Genomic DNA, 20,079 nt, shown 5'->3' with positions numbered 1-20,079 from the left:
CAAGGCCCTAGCTTACAAGGCTGTTCTCGAAGTCAGCTGCTACCGATTTCCATATAAACCCAACTGCTTGCTTCCGTTCTGAAGTACACTCCGCTTATCACACACATTGTCAAGAGACGTTTACCAAGGCCCTATTGCGTTCTGTAGATGCTGGGTTAAGTACGGAGGATCGGAACTCAAACAGGGCAGGAGCCTGGAGGCAGGTGCTGATGCAGAGGCTGTGGAGGGGTGCTGCTTCCTGGCTTGCTCCCATGGCTTGCTCTGCCTGTTTTCTTATAGAACCCAGGACCACCAGCCCACGGGCGGCCCCACCCACAATGGGCTAGGGCCTGCCTCATCAGTCACTAACTCAGAAAATGCCTTACAGCGGATCTTATGGAGGCATTTTCTCAATTGAGGTTTTCTCTCCTTTCAGATAGCTCTAGCTTGTGTCAAGCTGACCCAAGACCAGCCAGCACACCATCCTCGTGGGAGCACATTAGTAGGCCATACCTGGCTTTGTGGGAGAGGTCGCTTTTGGAACTGTATCATGGCTTTGACAACTGAGGTACAAACAGAACTGATGGAGGTATGTATGGGCGAGCTGTAGCTGCCACTCCAGGACCCAGTGAGGTTGGGCTTCCCGGATGCTATCCTAGCTACCGGCAGCTGTGGGGACACATACCTCGTGTGGTATTTTAGAACCCAGATGGGCCGCATCATGGCACACCTTAACATTTATGTAGGCCAGGCTGAACTTAATCCTGCAATCCTCCAGTCTCAGCCTCCCGAGCACTGGAATTACAGGTATCTGTTCCCTCTCTTGGCTGTATTTAATTTTCTCCACTGATGAACACTTAGTTTTAACACATATCTGGACTTGGGCAACCTTGCTAAATTCTCTTAATGGTTCTGGTAATTTATCTGTAAATACTTCTGGATATTCGGTTTACATTTCTGGCTTCTCTTTGTTTAAGGGAAGGAATCAAACCCCGTTTTTGGTTTAAACTCTCGCAGGCTAGTCCTTCCCCAGTGGGAGACAGTGCTGAGAGAAGAGGGAGCATCTAGCTGCCAACAGCACATGAAGCAGGTCAGAGCCAAGAGGGATGTTTTAACGGTAAAGTGTCAGGCTACGTGTAAACTGGGTTGGACATTTTAAATGTGGACGTGGGGAATGGGATCCTTGTCAGTCACCTTGTCTCAGTGGCTTTACCTTTTCTCTAGCACCTCTGATACAGCGGGTGGCTAGCAGAAGTTCTTCACACGTGCGCGCACACACACACACACACACACACACTGTGGATATGTGAGTCCTACAGAGGAATGGGCCCTCAAGTGCTGCAATGGGCAATGGACACTTAACCCAGTGGTTAGACTTGTTTCATTTTTGCTTTTAGTATACAGTTCTCCTGGGAGGTAACAGGGTGGCCATTAAAAACGCGATTAAAAATCATGACTCTGGAGATGACATAAGAGAAGGGCACATGGGCTCTTTTCATGCTAGGCCAATGTTTTGCCACTGAGCTACATCCCCAGGCCTGCAAGTGCCTTCCAGGGTCATGAAGCTACCCAGTTGCCTTCTGTTTTCCAGACTTACCCGATAGGCTGTACTCAGAAATGACGTTTGAGGGTGAGTGGAGAGAACTTCTGAGTGAGAATCTTCCTTTGGGCTTGAAGTGGTGTCTGCCAAAGATCTTCCGGCAGGAATAGTGGATTCAGGCCTGGTGACCTCTGTCACGACAGGCCATGCTGAGCTGTTTGGTATGGGTGTGGCAGGTGTCACCTGTGGTGAGCTGCTGGATGCAGGTGTGGCTGGTGTCACCTGTGGAGAGCTACTGGATGCAGGTGTGGCTGTTGTCACCTGTGGTGGGCTACTAGGTGCAGGTGTGGCTGTTGTCACCTGTGGTGGGCTACTGGGTGCAGGTGTGGCTGATGTCACCTGTGGTGGGCTGCTGGATGCAGGTGTGGCTGTTGTCACCTGTGGAGAGCTACTGGATGCAGGTGTGGCAGGTGTTACCTGTGGTGGGCTACTGGATGCAGGTGTGGCTTTTGTCACCTGTGGTGGGCTACTGGATGCAGGTGTGGCTGATGTCACCTGTGGTGGGCTACTGGATGCAGGTGTGGCTGATGTCACCTGTGGTGGGCTACTAGGTACAGGTGTGGCTTTTGTCACCTGTGGAGAGCTACTGGATGCAGGTGTGGCTGTTGTCACCTGTGGTGGGCTACTAGGTGCAGGTGTGGCTGTTGTCACCTGTGGTGGGCTACTGGGTGCAGGTGTGGCTGATGTCACCTGTGGTGGGCTGCTGGATGCAGGTGTGGCTGTTGTCACCTGTGGAGAGCTACTGGATGCAAGTGTGGCTGTTGTCACCTGTGGAGAGCTACTGGATGTAGGTGTGGCAGGTGTTACCTGTGGTGAGCTGCTGGATGCAGGTGTGGCTGTTGTCACCTGTGGTGGGCTACTGGGTACAGGTGTGGCTGATGTCACCTGTGGTGGGCTACTAGATGCAGGTGTGGCTGTTGTCACCTGTGGTGGGCTGCTGGGTGCAGGTGTGGCTGATGTCACCTGTGGTGGGCTACTAGATGCAGGTGTGGCTGTTGTCACCTGTGGTGGGCTACTAGATGCAGGTGTTGCTGTTGTCACCTGTGGTGGGCTACTAGATGTAGGTGTGGCTGATGTCACCTGTGGTGGGCTACTAGATGCAGGTGTGGCTATTGTCACCTGTGGTGGGCTGCTGGGTGCAGGTGTGGCTGTTGTCACTTGTGGTGGGCTACTAGATGCAGGTGTGGCTGTTGTCACCTGTGGTGGGCTGCTGGGTGCAGGTGTGGCTGATGTCACCTGTGAGCTTCTGTTTGGAGCCGTGCTTATCATCCATGGCGTGGCTTTTGGAATTTCCAAGGAAAAGCACAGTGGCTTAGACTAGAAGATAAAAACATGTCAAGGAAGAGGCTGAATCATGTTATACCAAGTACAGCATCATTGGGGTGGTATTCTGTCTGCACACTGAGCCTCCCATGTCCTATAGGACACTGCTGTCAAACATGGCCCACACTGTACATTAAGGACAACGGGTTTACTGCCCACCATTCAATAAGTTATTAAACACTTACTACATGCTAGGACGTGTTCTAGAGGACTCAGGGCACAGAACAAGATGAGCCTAGTGTCTGGCCTCTTAGGGCCTCCATGGAGTGGAAACTGAGAGACAAATTGCATCAGGTACTGAACACGTGCGTGAAGGAGACCTCTAGGACCGCAGATGGGGGTGGTGAACACTGTGCTTCAGACGGGAAGTCAGAGGTGAGAGTGAGGGCAGGGAAGACATGGGTTCTGCCAACATGTCTAAGGACATCTGAGAGGGCCAAAGCCTGCCAGTGCCTTTGAGGAGGAAACAGGAGGCTAGTAAAGAAAGGGGGTGGGGGATGGGGTGGATTGAGCAGTTGGGGATGAGGGGCGTGTCTGGTGCCAGCAATCAGGATCCCTCTGAGTACTGTGCGGAGGTCAGACAGCGAAGGAAGGGGCAAAGAAACTGGAGAGCTGAGGGGCTCAACCTAGCAATTCAGACTTCGGTGACCCCCTCCTGGCAGCATTTCAAGGGATGTCAGGTTGGGAAATGCCAAGACGGGAATTTTATTTCACCTTCATCTTTTTACGTTGCTAGAAACTCTTTTCCAGTTAACATGGTGTCAAAGAAACAAAACAATTTAGATAGGCCCTTAAAGGTCACCAGGCAGACCTTGACGAGGAGGAGGCCGGGAATAGGGAATCTGGCGGCTGCATTGACAGTTGCTGCCTTCCCTTCCCTCTGACTCCTCTCCCTCTTTGACTTGCAGATCTTTTTTGTATTGCATGAGTTTCTAAAAGCTGCCCCAAGTTCTCTGAATGAATCAGAAGGCAAACAAACAGCAGCAAGGAGGGGTCATCATATCTTCACGAAAGCACAAAGACCAGTTGCTAGAACTTTCTTCAGATTACCCAATAGCTTCTTCCCTGTGCTTTCCTTTCTAGAATTGTGCCCGGCCCACTCTCAGCAGGCCCCACTGATGGGAAAGATTAACACTTCACGCGTGTCTGTGAACTACATACACCACGTACCCGATCAGAAGAAACACGCTGCTGGTGATGTGGGGTCGACGAGTAGGTTTTTTCTAGAGAAATAAGAAGGCAAAACTGTATCTGATTAACTTGAAATCAGTCGGAAAATGGTCATTTTTAAAGTTTTATCCAGCTGCCATTAGTGTTTGCTTATCTGCACGTTTCATCAGAGGCTGGGGTTGAACCTAGGGCCTCCTGCATGCTGGGCAAGGACTCCATAACTGAACTAAGTCCCCAGGCCACTCGCTATTGCTTTCTGCTCCCACGTTCTCCATCAAGACAGCTGTCACCTGAAGCATCAAGTGACTCAGAGCTTGGGGGTGTTGGCAGTCTAGACCACCTGCAGAGCCAGTGAGGGGATGGCAGTGAGAGACCGGGGTCAGAGCAGCTCAGACTCCTAATTTTGTAAGAACCTTTGTGTTATTTCAATCAAATTCTCTTAGGCAGTGTCTCAGTGTTTCTATTCTGTGATCAAACACTATATCCAAAATGCAAGTAGGGGAGGAAAGGGCTTGTTTGGCTGACACTTCAACATTGCTGTTCATCACTGAAGGAAGCCAGGACAGGAACTCAGACAAGGAAGGATCTGGAGGCAGGAGCAGATGCAGAGGCCACGGAAGGGAGCTGCTTACTGGCTTGCTTCCCATGGCTTGCTCAGCCCACCTTCCCATGGCACCACCACCATGGGCTGGGCCTTCTCCCATTGATCACTAATTGAGAAAATGCCTTATAGTTAGATCTCATAGAGGCGTTTCCTCATCTGAGGCTCCTTCCTCTGACGACTGTCGCTTTTGTCAAGCTGACACACAAAACCAGCCAGCCCAGGCAGCCAATTAGTGATCAGGAGTAGTTTATGGCTCCAGAAGGAGTTGTAGGGCCCACCGTGAGTCTTGTTACCTCTCTCAGTATGACAGAATGGCGGACACAAACTTAAGAGGGAGGACATTTCTTTGGACTCATGGCTGCAATGCGGGCGTGGCGGATCTGATCCAGTAGTTCACGTCATGAAGAAACCAGAGGGGAGAAGATCAAAACTTCCCAGCTTTCTCCAGAAGAGAAACCCCACACCCATGGGACAGTGCCACCCCACATTCTAGGTAGATCTTGTCTGCTCTCTTCACACTCTCTGGGAACACAGTGACAGACACACTCAGAGCTGTCCACCACTGATCTCCTAGGCGATTCTAACCCAGTCAGGATGGGAGTGAGATTTCCCTGTTGCAGACAAGTTGTAAACTAGAAAGATACTGTCTTCAGTGTTTTCTTCTAACTTGTTTTGAGTAAACACAAGCTCTCTTCCCTTGGTTTCCTGGATTAGCATCTCGGCAGTAAAATGGGGATAAAGTTCAGGGAGTGTTAAGGTGGCATGGAAAGAGGGAAAGCGGTCCCCTGCCTGCAGTCTGACAGAAGCCTCTGGGGGATTAGTTCAGAATTTGTTTTTTAAAGATTTATTAAGGGAGCCTCATGGCTTAGTGGTTAAGAGCACTGTCTGCTCTTCCAGAGGACTTGGGTTTGATTTCCAGCAACCCCATGGCAGCTCACAACTGTCTATTACTCTGGTCTCAAGGGCTCCAACACCTTCCATGGGCACCAGACTTGCACGTTGTGCATAGACATACAAGCAGGCAAAACTCTCATATGCATAAAAAAAAATCTCATCAGAGAGGTTTCTTTACGCAGTGGATGGTGGCTAATGAGGACGCTCCCAGCTGGTTGAGCTGCAGAGAACAAGTGCCCGTGGTGTGCTCAATCACAAATGGAGCGACCATATCACCGCCCAGCAAGGATCAGGTCCAGTCTTGATAAAGGGTGCAGAAAGATTGTAAGAACCAGGGAACAGGGATGACCCAGTGACACAGTGTCTTCTGGATGTGACAGGACAGCTGCACTTGTGAGCTGTGGCTGCCAGCACAAAACCTGCCCAAGACCAAGCCAATCAACATTCTAGAATGGAGGGTGAGAGAGTCTGAAGCCCTTCCCTTTAACTCAGCAACGATGGCTAGTGGATGACCTGGGTGTGGGGGGGGGGTCATCCCCCAGGGCCAGTTTAAAGAGTGTCGCGAGTGTGGCTCTTAGTAAGTCAGCCAAGCTCCAGTGTATGTCCCCTCAGGTGTACATGGGCAGCAGAAACTGGACTTGGTGGCTAATAGATAGCAAAACAAGAGGAATGAAGTTGAGAGTGCACAGGGAGGCGGGAGTTGATCTGGGAGGAGCTGGGGGGAGAGAATGAATATGACCAAAATACACTGTATGAAATTCTCAGCAATAAAATATTGGTTTAAAAGTTGTGAAGGCCGGGCGGTGGTGGCACGTGCCTTTAATCCCAGCACTTGGGAGGCAGAGGCAGGTGGATCTCTGAGTTCAAGGCCAGCCTGGTGTACAGAGTGAGTTCCAGGACAGCCAGGGCTACACAGAGAAACTCTATCTCAGAAAACTTTAAAAAAAAAAAAAGATTCTTTGTTTGACAGAGAGTCCATTCACTTGTGTTTGTGAGGTCATTCCCCCGCCTCAAGAACAATCACTAGAACCTCTGTAAACCAGCCTTGTCTTTACCCTGTCTGGTGCTCAGTCTAATTGTCTAACATGGACACAGACTGAAGTATTTTCAAGCAAATGCATCTTCCCCAATTAGGATTTTGAGAGAGAGAGAGAGAGAGAGAGAGAGAGAGAGAGAGAGAGAGAGAGAGAGAGAGAGATTGCTTTATTGTAATAAATTTTTTGTTTTGTTTTGTTTTTCGAGACAGGGTTTCTCTGTGGTTTTTTGGAGCCTGTCCTGGAACTAGTTCTGTAGACCAGGCTGGTCTCGAACTCACAGAGATCCGCCTGCCTCTGCCTCCCGAATGCTGGGATTAAAGGCGTGCGCCACCCACCGCCCGGCTAAAAATTATTTTGTAATAGAATTTTTGTGAGAAAAAAATACTTTGTGTCTCATTGTAGAATGAGTAAAGAGACACTCAAAGGCATGCTGAACGCTGAGAAAACAAAACAGCCGAGTGCGGAGAGGCTTGCTTGCCATCCCAGCTTCTGAAAAGCTGAGGGCTGGGGAGATGGCTCAAGAGGTCAAATGCTCGCTAGGAAAGCATGGGAATCTGGGTTCAGAGTTGAGAACCCATGAAAAACTGGGCCTGGCAGTGCACACTTGTGCAGGCCTGTTACCCCAGTGCTAGGAGGTGGGAGCAGGGGGATCCCTAGAACTAACTGGCCAGGTAGTCTAACCCAAAGCTCGGAGTGAGACATATGCATTCATCACAAAAACTATGATATAGAGCACTAGGAAGGAGACTTCTAGTACACACACACACACACACACACACACACACACACACACTGAAAGGCAAGGGTGGGGTATGGCTCTGTTGTGTAGTGCTATGCACAGAGCCTTGGGCTTGATCACCTGTACCACAGAGAAAGAAAAGGCATACAGACTGTAGTATTGATATCAGATATGCAGATTCAAGCAGGTGCCTCCTTGGCTCCAGATACGATAATTCATTCGGGTTTCCCACAGCTCCGGGCAACTACAAGGATGACTGGATCACACACTTAGAGAAGGAACACATTACCTGAGGCCCCATTCGTCTGTTTCTGAGCTCCTCTTTTTGTCTTGGGTCTCTGTGGGCTGTTCTCATTGCTCCCAGAGCCTTCAGCACGCTGGGGAGAGGCACCTGTGTGGTTGGTGCATATCTGTTGGTTATGGCTTTGGCTCTAAGCTCACAAATGGTAATCACACACACACACACATGATAAGCATGAAAAACAAACACAGATTATTAATCATTTCCATTAGATAGCAATGTGGGGATTCTGAAGTAGCCCCTTCACTCTAACCATCGCCACATCTGGATGTACACTACCAGATGCCTAAAACTGGGTCTAGTTGGCCAAGAAGCGAGCAACAGAGGATTAAACTCTTCGTATGAAAGACCTGCCAAAGAAAACATCTTCCTCTTTGGTTTTGTAACTTGAGTCAGTAGAGCTCAGGGTCCAGAAATTACCGGAGTGGCAACATGTACTTCACCTGAGCCACACTCTCAGACTAACAGGGACATCCTGGAATGCCTCATTTTCTACATACAGACACATAATACATACATACATGTACACATACATACATACATGTTCCTCACACATGCAAACTGAACACTGGCTACATCTCAAGCTAAAAATGGGACCACAATCCTCCTCAGCTTGCATCTGCACTGTCTGGTGATCAGCAGTGTGTCTAGTCTATTAAATTCTGTTCTTGCTCGGCTCCTTTTGACTTCCTTACTCAGCCTCCAGCAACCAGGAGCCTTCTATATCCTCCTTAGGGCAGATGGCAGCTTGCTTTTTACTTTATTTTACAGTGTGTGTGCTGGACGGAATGAGAATGGCCCTCATAGGCTCATATGTTTGCATACTTGGTTCCCAGTTGGTGGAACTGTTTGGGAAGGATTAAGAGGTGTGGTCTTGATGGAGGAGCTGTGTCACTAGGGGTGGGCTGTGAAGTATTAAAAGTCCATGCCATTCCCAGTTAGCTCTCTCTGCCTTGTGCTTGTGGACCAGATGTGAGCTCTCAGCTGCTGCTCCAGCTACCTGTCACCAAAACAGCAAGAACAAGAAACTAGCAACTTCTATTGCCTTTGTGAATTGCTCATTTGATTTTTTCTGATCTGAGTAAAACTATTCTGAGAAAATTATTAAATGGTTTAAATTTGCTAGCTTCATGTTTTTCCTGACACATCTTTATTTATTTAATTTTTTTAATTTGGGGGGATTGTTTTTTAAAGTCCTCGATCTAAATGTTTTGTACTCTTTTTAGTTTGCTTTGTGCTGATAGAGTATCCCAGACTCAGTGCTTTCTAAAGAGCAGAAGCGATGGTGGTGCACGTCTTTAATCCCAGCACTCGGGAGGCAGAGGCAGGCGGATCTCTGTGAGTTCGAGACCAGCCTGGTCTACAAGAGCTAGTTCCAGGACAGGCTCCAAAGCCACAGAGAAACCCTGTCTCGAAAAACAACAACAACAAACAAAACAAAACAAAACAAAACAAAACAAAAATAAAGAGCAGAAGCTTAGGGCTGGGGTGTGACTCGGCCATGGGTGCTTTGCTAGCATGAAAAAGATCCTGGATTGCATGACAGCTCAGGAAGAAAGAGAAGAGGAAGGAAAGGAAGAAGAGAAAAGAAGAAAAAATAAAAGGAGAATGAAAAAACCAGAAATATATATATTTATATATACTTTTTTTTTTTTCTCAGTTTGGGAGCCGGAGAAGGCTAAAATCTCGACTCTGGCATCCAATATCTGGTGAGGGCTGCATCCTCCAGAGCGGGGGACAGCAGCGGCCTCACATGGTGAAAGGAGATGAGACAACTTATCACCAAATCCCAGTCACAGGGGAGGGGAACTGGTGGCCGAGGGACCTCTAAAAGGTTCCACTTCTTAGACTTTCCATTAGCCAAAGCTGGATTCAGAGTGATACACCCAACACAACAATGCTTAGAGAAAACATCAGTGGCCCAGCGACGGAATAGTAAGCAAAGTGCATTCAAAGAGGTCTAGCTGCCCTTTCTGCCCTGTCTCCTTCCTACCCATCAGCCTCTCAGGCCATTTTCTTTGTTCTGTTCATGTGTGTGTGTGTGTGTGTATGTGTGTGTGGTGTGTGTGTGTATGTGTGTGTGTACACACACTCATGCTCTCTTTTAAAAATAGCCCCATTGTTCTTCATTTTGCTTCACTCCTCGCTAGAGAGCCCGTATTGCAGATAATTCCACTGTAGTTTTTGGAGATGTGCATGTCTAAGCACAGAGGTTTAGGCATCAAGCTGGGCATGGTGGCCCACGCCTGTCATCCCAGCACTTGGGAAGTAGAAGCAGGAGGGTCAGAAGTTCAAGGTCACCCTTGGACACATTATGAGGGGGCAGCACAGGGTCGGGAGAACTGGATTTGTAGAGTCCAAAGTCAAGAATTCTTGAGAATGCCTAAAGACTCAACTGTCACTCACAACTGATGTCCACATCATCAAGTAGATGACATTCATTAAAAATTGCACTTTTAACCTGGCGGTGGGCTTGCTGAACAACCCTCCATAATGGCCGCGGGTGAGTAACAACGGTAATAGAACTAGTGAACAGTAGGGAGGCAGCTTGTGAGGAGGAAACAGTGGCTGCTGACGTGCGAGGGGGTCAGCCTTATGGCCTCGTCTCCTTAGCAGCAACGAGTTGCCATGGCAATGGAGAAGGGCACAGCTGCTCTGAGAGCAGAAGCAGAAGGATCCTTTTAAGTTTGAGACCAGCCTTTTCCACAGAGCTAGTTTCAGGACAGCCACAGATACAGAGTGAGAGATACTGAAAACAAAACAAAACGAAAGAAACAAACAAACAACAACAACAACAAAACAACAAAAAAAAGGCAGAATAAAATTTTGTCCAGATTGTCTGAGATAGCGCAAGGACTTCAAGGATCTACTGGGCCATGACTAAATGCTTTATGATAACAGATGCCAATGCCAGGAGTATCATTTAATTAAAAAACGATATCTATGCTGGAGAATAACCTTAATGGCTAAGTGTGCACTCTGTTCTTGCAGAGGAGCTGAGACTGATTCCCAGCATCCATGTCAGGAAGCTCATATCTGCCTGTAACTCCAGTCCCAGGGAGAGTCTGATACCTCTCCCTCCTGGCCTCTCCAGGAACCTGAATTCATGTGCAAATAGATAAAAATGGCGCGCGCGCGCGCACACACACACACACACACACACGCACATGTGTGCACCGACTGATCATTTTGAGCTTCCAGCTCCAGGGAAGCACACTTCTAAGAGATGATGGCTTCTTTTGCCTTCTCATTTTCATTTGCCACATTCTCTTTGCTTTCCCATTTTTGTCTCTACAACCCAGAGCTGACCAGATTAGGGGTGTACATTCAGAAAGTGAAGGTTACTAACTCAATTTCTCTCGCACTTCAGCCAAGTCACCCATGAGAGGACTTCAACTGGCAACTGGCATAGTGGGATGTATGAAGACATCACTCACCGCAAAGGACAGTGGGTTTTTTTTTTTTTTTGATAACTAGTATTATGAGAATAAGAATTTCAGGCTGGAGGGATGGCTCAGAGGGTAAAAGCACCTGCCTCCAAGGCTGATGACCCGAGTTTAAACCCCAGAACCCACATGGTGGGAGGAGAGAGACTCCCACAAGTTGTCCTCTGACCTATGTATGTGCACTGTGGCACATGTGCCAACCCCCCATTCCCACAGGCACACAAAAACAAGTTTAAAAGGATAATTACAACAGAAATTCCTGTATGGACCCTGTGGTCCATCACAGACTATTTAAAATAAATCCTCTCATGTGCATTCCTTATGCAAATGAGTTTCGAGACTGAAATTGATGCAACGTCATCACTCACTGGTCTGGCAAATGAAATGATGCGTCTTCGAGCACTGGTCCAGTTTTGTAAGGAATCTTTTAGGGTGTATGACCACGGAGTTGCACTTTCTGGTCTCTGAGTCAGCGGCATCTCCTAGAGGGACAATGGACTCTCAGAAAGGAGAGGTGACTCAGGGGGCAAAGCACTTGCTGGACAAGTGTGAAGACCTGAGTTCAAATCACCAGAACCCCCATTGAGTCAGGCATGGCAGTCTATGTCTTCTAAGCCCAGTACTTCTAGGTGAGATGGGAGGTGGAGAAAGGAGACTCCCCGGAAACCTGTGGGTCGGGTGGCCTGGGGTACAGCTAGCCTTGGGTACAGCTAGACTGGGGTATGTTATCACGAACAGCAAAAAAACAAAAACAAAAACAAAAAAGCCTTGCCTCAAACAAGGTAGAAGGCAAGGACCAAAACCTGAGGTCAGTCCCCGGCCTCCACATACATGTACTGTGGCACTTGTACACGTGTACATGGTGTGCACACATGTACCAACATGAGGGCCCAATTTGTCTGGTGTCCAACACATGAAAGTTTATTGGTGTGGGACAATGGTCTATATTCTGCCAATTATATTTTAAATAAACGCTGATTGGCCAGTAGCCAGGCAGGAAGTATAGGCAGGACAACCAGATAGGAAATAGAGGTGGGTCAATGAGAACAGGAGGATTCTGAGAAGAAGACCCAATCCGCAGTCCTGTCCCAGCCATAGAAGAAGCAAAATGTGACTGCCTCGCCAAATAAGGTACCGAGCCACGTGGCTAACATAGATAAGAATAATGGGCTAATATAACTTGTAAGAGTTAATAAGAAGCCTAAGATACTAGGCCAAATCAGTTTATGATTAATGTAGACCTCTGTGTGATTTCTTTGGGACGTAATGACTGCAGAAACCGGGCAGGACAAGCCGGGCGGTGGTGGCACACACCTTTAATCCCAGCACTCGGGAGGCACAGGCAGGCAGATCTCTGTGAGTTCGAGACCAGCCTGGTCTACAAGAGCTAGTTCCAGGACAGGCTCCAAAACCACAGAGAAACCCTGTCTCGAAAAAAACAAAAACAAAACAAAAAAACAACAAAAAAAAAACCGGGCAGGACAGAAAACTCAGACAACAGTTTATGACTCCTCCCTACACACTGTAGATTACTCTTTAATAGTAGAAGGTTTTAATCATAGAACTTAAAATTAATTACCTAGACATTAATGGAGAAATGATGATATAATAATTTCTTGGAATTTTTTTCTCTAAAACTGCAATACTATGCTACCTAATTTTGTAAGAAAGACAATAGATGGGTAATTTCTTTCTAGCTTCTGTTTTAGGAAATTTGGAGGCAAGGATAACAAAAAAAATCATGGTAAAAGATTTTTCTCTTTGGGATATGAACCATTTGTATATCTGGAAAGCCAAAATTCAGGAGGCTGAGGCAGGGGGAATTGAGAGTTTGAGACCAATCTGGGCTAAATATCAAATTTTAGGTCATTCTGTGCTATAGAGCAAAATGATCTCAAATACAAAACAAAACAAAACAAATTGAACAAACTCTAAACGCCCCAAATTAAACAAAGCAAAACTACATCATACATGAAGATGGGGACACAAGCTTCATTCATTTAACAAAAAGCCCTTCGCTGCTCTTCAGAGACAGATGAAAGTGGAGCCATAAAAGTGGATGTCCGCGGTGAGAGACAATGCTCGGGACCACGGCTTTTTTCTGAATATAAAAGCTGAAAGATTCAAGCAACTTTCTTCCCCCCTAGAACAAGGCACAAGATGTTTCTTTCCTCGGCACTCACACCAGAACCCTACCTGAGTGGGTTGCCTCTTGATGCTTTCCTAGGGTCCGTAGGCTTGTTCCCACCCACCACGTTGTCTCTTTTTGGTAGGTTCTTTGTATGTAAGTCTGAAGCCCTAGGTTCCAAGTGAGAGTCAGGCGTTCTCCCTGGTCCTGGCAGTAAGCATTTGCTTCATTGAAGTTGCAGTTAAGCATGTAAAGCCGATAGCAGCTCATTTCCCCATGTTGCTGAGGGTTGCTGAGTTCGTGTCCCAGAAAGACAACTACTACACTGTACAGCCAAAGCCAGGACTTTCTCGAGAAGAGCATCTCCCTGCACTGTGAGCAAGACAGTGTGTGGAGGCTGAGCAGGTGCCTGGCCCTATTAAAACCACTCAGAGAGTTTGTCATAATCATTGGTATTGTTCTTAGGTGGGACGGGAACAACCTGTTAAGGAGGAAAAAGGTTTTGTTTTGTTTAGAGGGCCCAGATGGAGTTCTTACCTGCTGCAAATAAATAGAAACAGGGCTTTCCATCTGTGTCTACATAACCAGATGTGTCTTCAGCAAATAAAGATCCATTATGAAGCTAAGTCTTTCTGGAAGCAGGGAGAGGCTGGTGGATAGCTAAGCCAGTGTTCCTAGACTCGGTGATTTTAGTTTTTGCAGTATGGAGATCCAACTGGGGACCTCATACATACCACACAAGCACTCGGGCACAGAACCGTGTCCAGAAAAATGGATATTTTTTTATATAAAAAACAAGACTATTCTTACTGAGTCTTATTATTGAGTTAAACATTTAAAAATATTTACTTATTTTTATTTCATGTATATTGGTGTTTTGCCTATATGTACGTTTGTACACCATGTGAATGGCTGGTGCCTGCAAGGCCAGAAGAAGGTGTCAAGTTCCCTAGACTGGAAGCTATGATGCTTGTGAACCATCGTGTTGGGTACTGGGAATCGAACCTGGGTCTTCTGAAAGAACAAGTGCTCTTAACCACTGAGCCATCTCTCCAGCCCCTATGACTGATTTTTTAAAAATTATCTTTATTGGCCATCATATCCAGACTGTATAATGAACTCAAAAAGTTAACAAAAGAATAAGGGGGGCTGAGATGGCTCAGAGGTTAAGAGCATTGCCTGCTCTTCCAAAGGTCCTGAGTTCAACTCCCAGCAACCACATGGTGGCTCACAGCCATCTGTAATGGGGTCTGGTGCCCTATTCTGGCCTGCAGGAATACACACAGACAGAATATTGTATACATAATAAATAAATAAATAAATAAATATTTTAAAAAATGAATAGGGATGCAGTCAATAAATGGACAAATGATCTGAACTGGCATCTCAGGAGATACACTAATGGCTGATAAAATATAAGAGATAAATACTAAGCATCCTTAGGGATTGACCGAGTGTCACAGAAATAGAAGAGTAAACTGTCCCCCACAGGAGCAGATTGTTCTTTCTTATGATTGATTTCACTTTATTTTATGTGCAATGGTGTGAGGGTGTCAGATCACCCAGGAACTGGATTTACAATCACTTATGAGCTGCCATGTGGGTGCTGGGAATTGATCCCTGGTCCTCTGGAAGAACAGTCAGTGCTCTTAACCACTGAGCCATCTCTCCAGCTCCCAGATTGTTCTTTTATTAGCACTGTGAATGGTGATGGTCTCCTTCATGTGCATGTGGTGTGGGGGTCTTGGGGTTTTAAAGGACGTGAAAGGGGGAAACTTTGGGGACCAAAGAATCCAGTCTATCTGCCTGTCACTTCCCTCGTGGTCTGGAAGTGGTGGGTGCCAGTGGGTTTGATGTGTGGATCTCCTTATCAGAAACATCCACGGGTGTCATCAGTCAGTCACCTTTCCTGCCCAGAGCTTCTCAGTTCACCTGACACTTTTAGGTCATTAACCCTTCATCTCCAGTCACCAGGAAAATGCCACCCAAAGCTGCACTGAGATTTCAGTTCTCCTCGCTTAGAATGGCCAGCAGCAAAATGGGGGAAGTGACCCTTGTACATTGTTGGTGGTAATGTAAGCAAGTGTAGCCTGTGGAAAATAATAGGGGAGCTCTAATCAACAAACTCAGAAGAACTGCTATGTGATCCTGCTATACCAGAACTAGTTGTGTTCCAAAGGGAGTAAAGTCAGCATCGAGAAGACAGCCTGTATATCCATGCTGATCTGAGTACCATTCGCCACAGCCAAGCTACAACATCAGCCTGGATGGCCAACTAAAGAAGAGATGGTGGACATACACAGCAGAGTCTGTTTGCTCAGGAAAGATGGGATCATACCTTTTGCCAGGAAATGGATGGAACCGGAGGTTTTCATGCTAAGCAAAATAAGTCAGATGCAGCTGGTCAATTATTACACATTTTCTCACACTTTCTTTCTAGAGGCTAGAACTTAAAGGCTACCGGAAGCCAGTAGAGGAAAGACTATGGAAAGTTCAGGAGACGAGGGAGAGGGAGGAGAAGGAGAAGCTAAGGCAGCTTAGACAGGAGTAGGAACCAGACTGAAATAGGATAGATTCAGGTATGGAAATGCTACAGTGAAGCTCATTAACATATCGTTAGTGTGGATTATCATAGTGCACATTCTATAAAGGATGGACGGTATTCCAGGACACACGCGCTAATGCAATGTAGTAAAGCAAATGAACATGTCTGTCATCTCAGAGCTACCCTCCAAACTGCTTTTGTGTCAGAGCAGTTAGAATCTACTCTTGCAGCAGGGCTCTGTTTCCCAGAAGGGTTTTAATGGGTAAGAATATAAATACTATCGCTGATAAATCTCCGGGCTTGCGTGTCCTCCATATTTGACGCCATTGGGATTGGTTCAGATGGCTGTATTCTGTTTAAGTGCACAAAACCAAAAGCACACGTGAACTGTATTTTAAAGATCTTACCTAGTCATTAAAGCCAGATAAACAGTTGATGAAAGAATGAATTAAAAAAAAAAGCAAACAAAACTAGAAACCAATAAAGCTCACACTTGGCTGAACCCAACAGCAAATCTGTGTGGTTCTGGCTTATGACTGCACCGTCTCCTTTGCCTGAGGCATGCACAGTACTTCACGCCATTGGGAAACTTCAATTCCCTCATTTCTTTTGGATTATTGTTTTGCTGAAAAATCTTTGTTTACAGAGCTTACCCCTTGGCCTCCACCTGTGGCACACCCTTCGTAGATTTGTCCAGCTGGTCTTTTTCTTTTGTGCATGATCATAGAAGCAAGCAAATACAGTACTGAACCTCCTGGCAGCTTCCAGGGTTGAGATGGTCATCTAAACAACCCAAATAATGCTTCTTTTCTCTTCACCTGTGTTTTTAGTGTGCGTGTTACTGGGATGGGATTCAGGGCCCCGTGCATGAACTCTACCATGGAGCCGTATCCTCAGCTCTTAATGGCCTTATGAGTTTGAAAAGCATTGTGGAAACAGACATCTCTGAAGTCGGAAGCTGAGGACCTATCCCCTTAGTTTGAAAACGCTGCAGTACCCTATTGAAGGGCATCATCTGGTCCATACTTTGAAAACGTCTAATTCGGGAAGAAATGAAATTATTGTACTTAATGATGAGAGGAAGAAGGCTCTGGTGAGTAATGCATTGAGAGGAACCAGGAGTAAAAGGTCGTCTCACTCACAAAGACAAACTCATCGGGACACCCAGACTATGCAGAGAAACCCTGAGAACCAGGAGGGCATGGGATGATAATATCATTCTTGGAGTAAATAACCAAGATGACTAGACCCAACAATGTTATCTGCTGGTGGTGATGGAGCTGTGGCGACCTCACAGGACAAGTGCACTTAACCACTTCCCAACCACAGAAGCACCAATGCAGAAGGAAATGGAAGGGATCCTATAAACATTCATGATTTCTTTAAAAAAAAATTGAAGACTGCATGTGATAAACCTATATTCAAGTGGGGAACACGGAAAGCATTTCCTCTAAATTCAGGAAGGATTAAAAGGTGTTCATTCTTCCCAGCTGCACTGGCTGGTGTTGTGTCTCAACTCAAGCTAGAGTCATCAGAGGAAGGAGCCTCAGTTAAGGAAATGTCTTCATGAGATCCAGCTATAAGGCATTTTCTCATTTAGTGATCAGTGGGGGAGGGCCAGCCCATGGTAGGTGGTGTCATCCATGGGTTGGTGGTCCTGGGTTCTATAAGAAAGCAGGCTGAGCAAGCCTTGAGGGGCAAGCCAGTAAGCAGTTCCCCTCCATGGCCTCTGCATCAACTCCTGCCTCCAGGATCCTGCCTTGTCTGAGTTCCTCTTCGGACTTCCTCCAGTGATGGACAGCAGTGCTGGCGTTAAGCCCGGTAGCCCCTCCTCCCCAGCTTGTTTTTTTGGTCATGGCGTTTCATTGCAGGACTAGAAACCCGACTAAGGCACCAGATTTATTCCCCAGGGAAGGTCAAGACCACTCCCACAGGCTATTTAAACTGTCCCCCAGAGAATGAACACATGACCTTTCTGGTTCTCCGTGGTCTTCCTGGTCCCCCCTTTCCCCCTTGTTTTCCCGGAGGGCCACCTAGGAGTGTTAGCATCCATTAAACCTGGACTTCTTCTAATTCGGTCTGATTTGGCTTGATTTGGATTATTGCATTGGTGGAGAGGTTTGCCAGGCCAGAAAAAAACTAAAAATTTAGAGGTCCCACCAAGATGGGCTGTTTTTCCTATTGGCTCAGGGCTACGTGTTGGAAAATGTTCTTTTTGCCTGTGCTCTCCGCCAGGCTAAGATTGGCTTTGTCTGGGTGAGTTCCCCCTTTTCAAGTTCATGCCCCTAGGGCCCAGGGCCTGCAGGTTTGTACAAATCCTCAAGATTTAGGCATAGGCAAGGACTTTGTGGATGGGAAGTCATTAATCTAGGAAATAGCAAGGATTGGCAATTGGAAGAAATTTAAAATCATGAAATTAAAAATCTGTTCAGCAGGCCAGGCGGTGGTGGCGCACGCCTTTAATCCCAGCACTCGGGAGGCAGAGACAGGTGGATCTCTGTGAGTTCGAGACCAGCCTGGTCTACAAGAGCTAGTTCCAGGACAAGCTCCAAAACCACAGAGAAACCCTGTCTCAAAAAACCAAAAAAAAAAAAAAAAAAAATCTGTTCAGCAAAGGAAACAGTTACCAGAGTAAGAAACAAACCATAGTACGAGAGAAAAGCCTTGCCAGCTACCTATTTAACCGTGGGCTATAGCTAGCATATAAAAAGCACTAAACAGGGGCTGGAGAGATGGCTCAGCGGTTAAGAGCATTGCCTGTTCTTCCAAAGGTCCTGAGTTCAATTCCCAGCAACCACATGGTGGCTCACAACCATCTGTAATAAGGTCTGGTGCCCTCTTCTGGCCTGCAGGCGTACACACAGATAGAATATTGTATACATAACAAATAAATAAATATTTAAAAAAAAAAAGCACTAAACATAAAGACCAGCCCTCCCCAAGTAACCTAATCAATAAATGGGCAAATGAAATGAGCAGACAAATCTCTAGAGTAGCATGAATGGCCAATAAGACATAGGAAGAAATGTTCAGCATCCTTAGCTTTCATGGACTTGCAGATCATAGCTATACGGACATCCGGTTTTAATCCTTGGCATTCTTTCATGAAGAAAAGAAACAACTGGGCTGGAGAGATGGCTCAGAGGTTAAGAGCATTGCCTGCTCTTCCAAAGGTCCTGAGTCCAATTCCCAGCAACCACATGGTGGCTCACAACCATCTGTAAGGAGGTCTGGTGCCCTCTTCTGGCCTGCAGACATACACACAGACAGAATATTGTATATATAATAAATAAATAAATATAAAAAAAAGAAACAACTATGTTGGCAAGGATCCAAACAAAAGGGAAACCTTGAACACTGTTTGTGAGAATATAAATTGGCAGAGCCATTACATGTGAAAGCCTAATAACCTGAGTTGGAACCCAGAGCCCACAGGATACAGAGATAAGCATCTGTATCCAGCTTTCCTACAGGAGTTGGGAGATAGAGACTGAATCGCCTGCCAGTCCAGTGGTAAACATCTGTATCCAGCACTCCTGCAGGAGTAAAGAGATAGAGACAGAATTGCCTACTAGCCCAGTGGTAAACATCTGTACGCAGCACTCCTGCAGGAGCTGGGAGATACAGACAGAATCACCTGCTAGCCCAGTGGTAAACATCTGTATCCAACACTCCTGCAGGAGTAGAGAGATAGAGACAGAATCGCCTGCTAGCCCAGTGGTAAACATCTGTATCCAGCACTCCTGCAGGAGTAGAGAGATAGAGACAGAATCGCCTGCTAGCCCAGAGTACGCATTGCTGCAGAAACAAGAGCGGTCCTGCTCCTCAACAAGGTAGAGAGAACAGAGTCTTGAAAGTTGTCTTCTGGGCTCCACATGTCTGCCATAGCAGGCTGGTGCCTGAACTCTCACACACGGAAGAAAAATTTAAAAGCAACCAACAGACAGAATCACCACCAAAAAGTCTGAGCTATGTCATTTCTAGGAAAATGTATACTCCCAAAGGAATATACCTAGCACACAACAGAGGTACTGTGCACCATTTCCCTCCCAGCGCTATTCACAGCAGCCAAGTTATGGAATCAGTTACAGAAGAACAGATAAAGATAATATGGTATACATAGGTGTAGAACAATAGTCATCCATTAAAAAGACTGAAAGGAGATAATTTACAGGAAAATATATGGGACTGAAGATCATGTTAAGTGAAGCAAGCCAATCTCCAAAAGCCAAACTTCTTTTTTTTTTCTCAATTGTAGAATAGACTTAAGATTTAATCATTTTAAATCATGTGTAGGTGTATGTGTTTGCATG

At 46.5% G+C, this 20,079-nt stretch overlaps 1 protein-coding gene across 1 annotated transcript in view; it reads right to left on the bottom strand.

The window, feature by feature from the left end:
- Pkd1l3 (polycystin 1 like 3, transient receptor potential channel interacting) overlaps window positions 1–13,584 on the bottom strand; it is a 52,958-nt gene extending 39,374 nt beyond the window's left edge. Inside the window, exons 1-4 of the mRNA XM_057754268.1 lie at window positions 13,290–13,584; window positions 11,462–11,575; window positions 4,073–4,125; window positions 1,577–2,896 (exon numbers count right to left, since the gene is read on the bottom strand). Of these exons, the coding sequence (XP_057610251.1) occupies window positions 1,577–2,896; window positions 4,073–4,125; window positions 11,462–11,575; window positions 13,290–13,584 (1,782 nt within the window). The remainder of the gene's footprint in view (window positions 1–1,576; window positions 2,897–4,072; window positions 4,126–11,461; window positions 11,576–13,289) is intronic.
- Between the last annotated feature and the right edge of the window lie 6,495 nt (window positions 13,585–20,079).

The sequence above is a fragment of the Chionomys nivalis genome, chromosome 21 (genome assembly GCF_950005125.1).
Source record: "Chionomys nivalis chromosome 21, mChiNiv1.1, whole genome shotgun sequence".
Classification (NCBI taxonomy): Eukaryota; Metazoa; Chordata; class Mammalia; order Rodentia; family Cricetidae; genus Chionomys; species Chionomys nivalis.
This window is presented reverse-complemented; position numbering and strand designations above follow the sequence as displayed.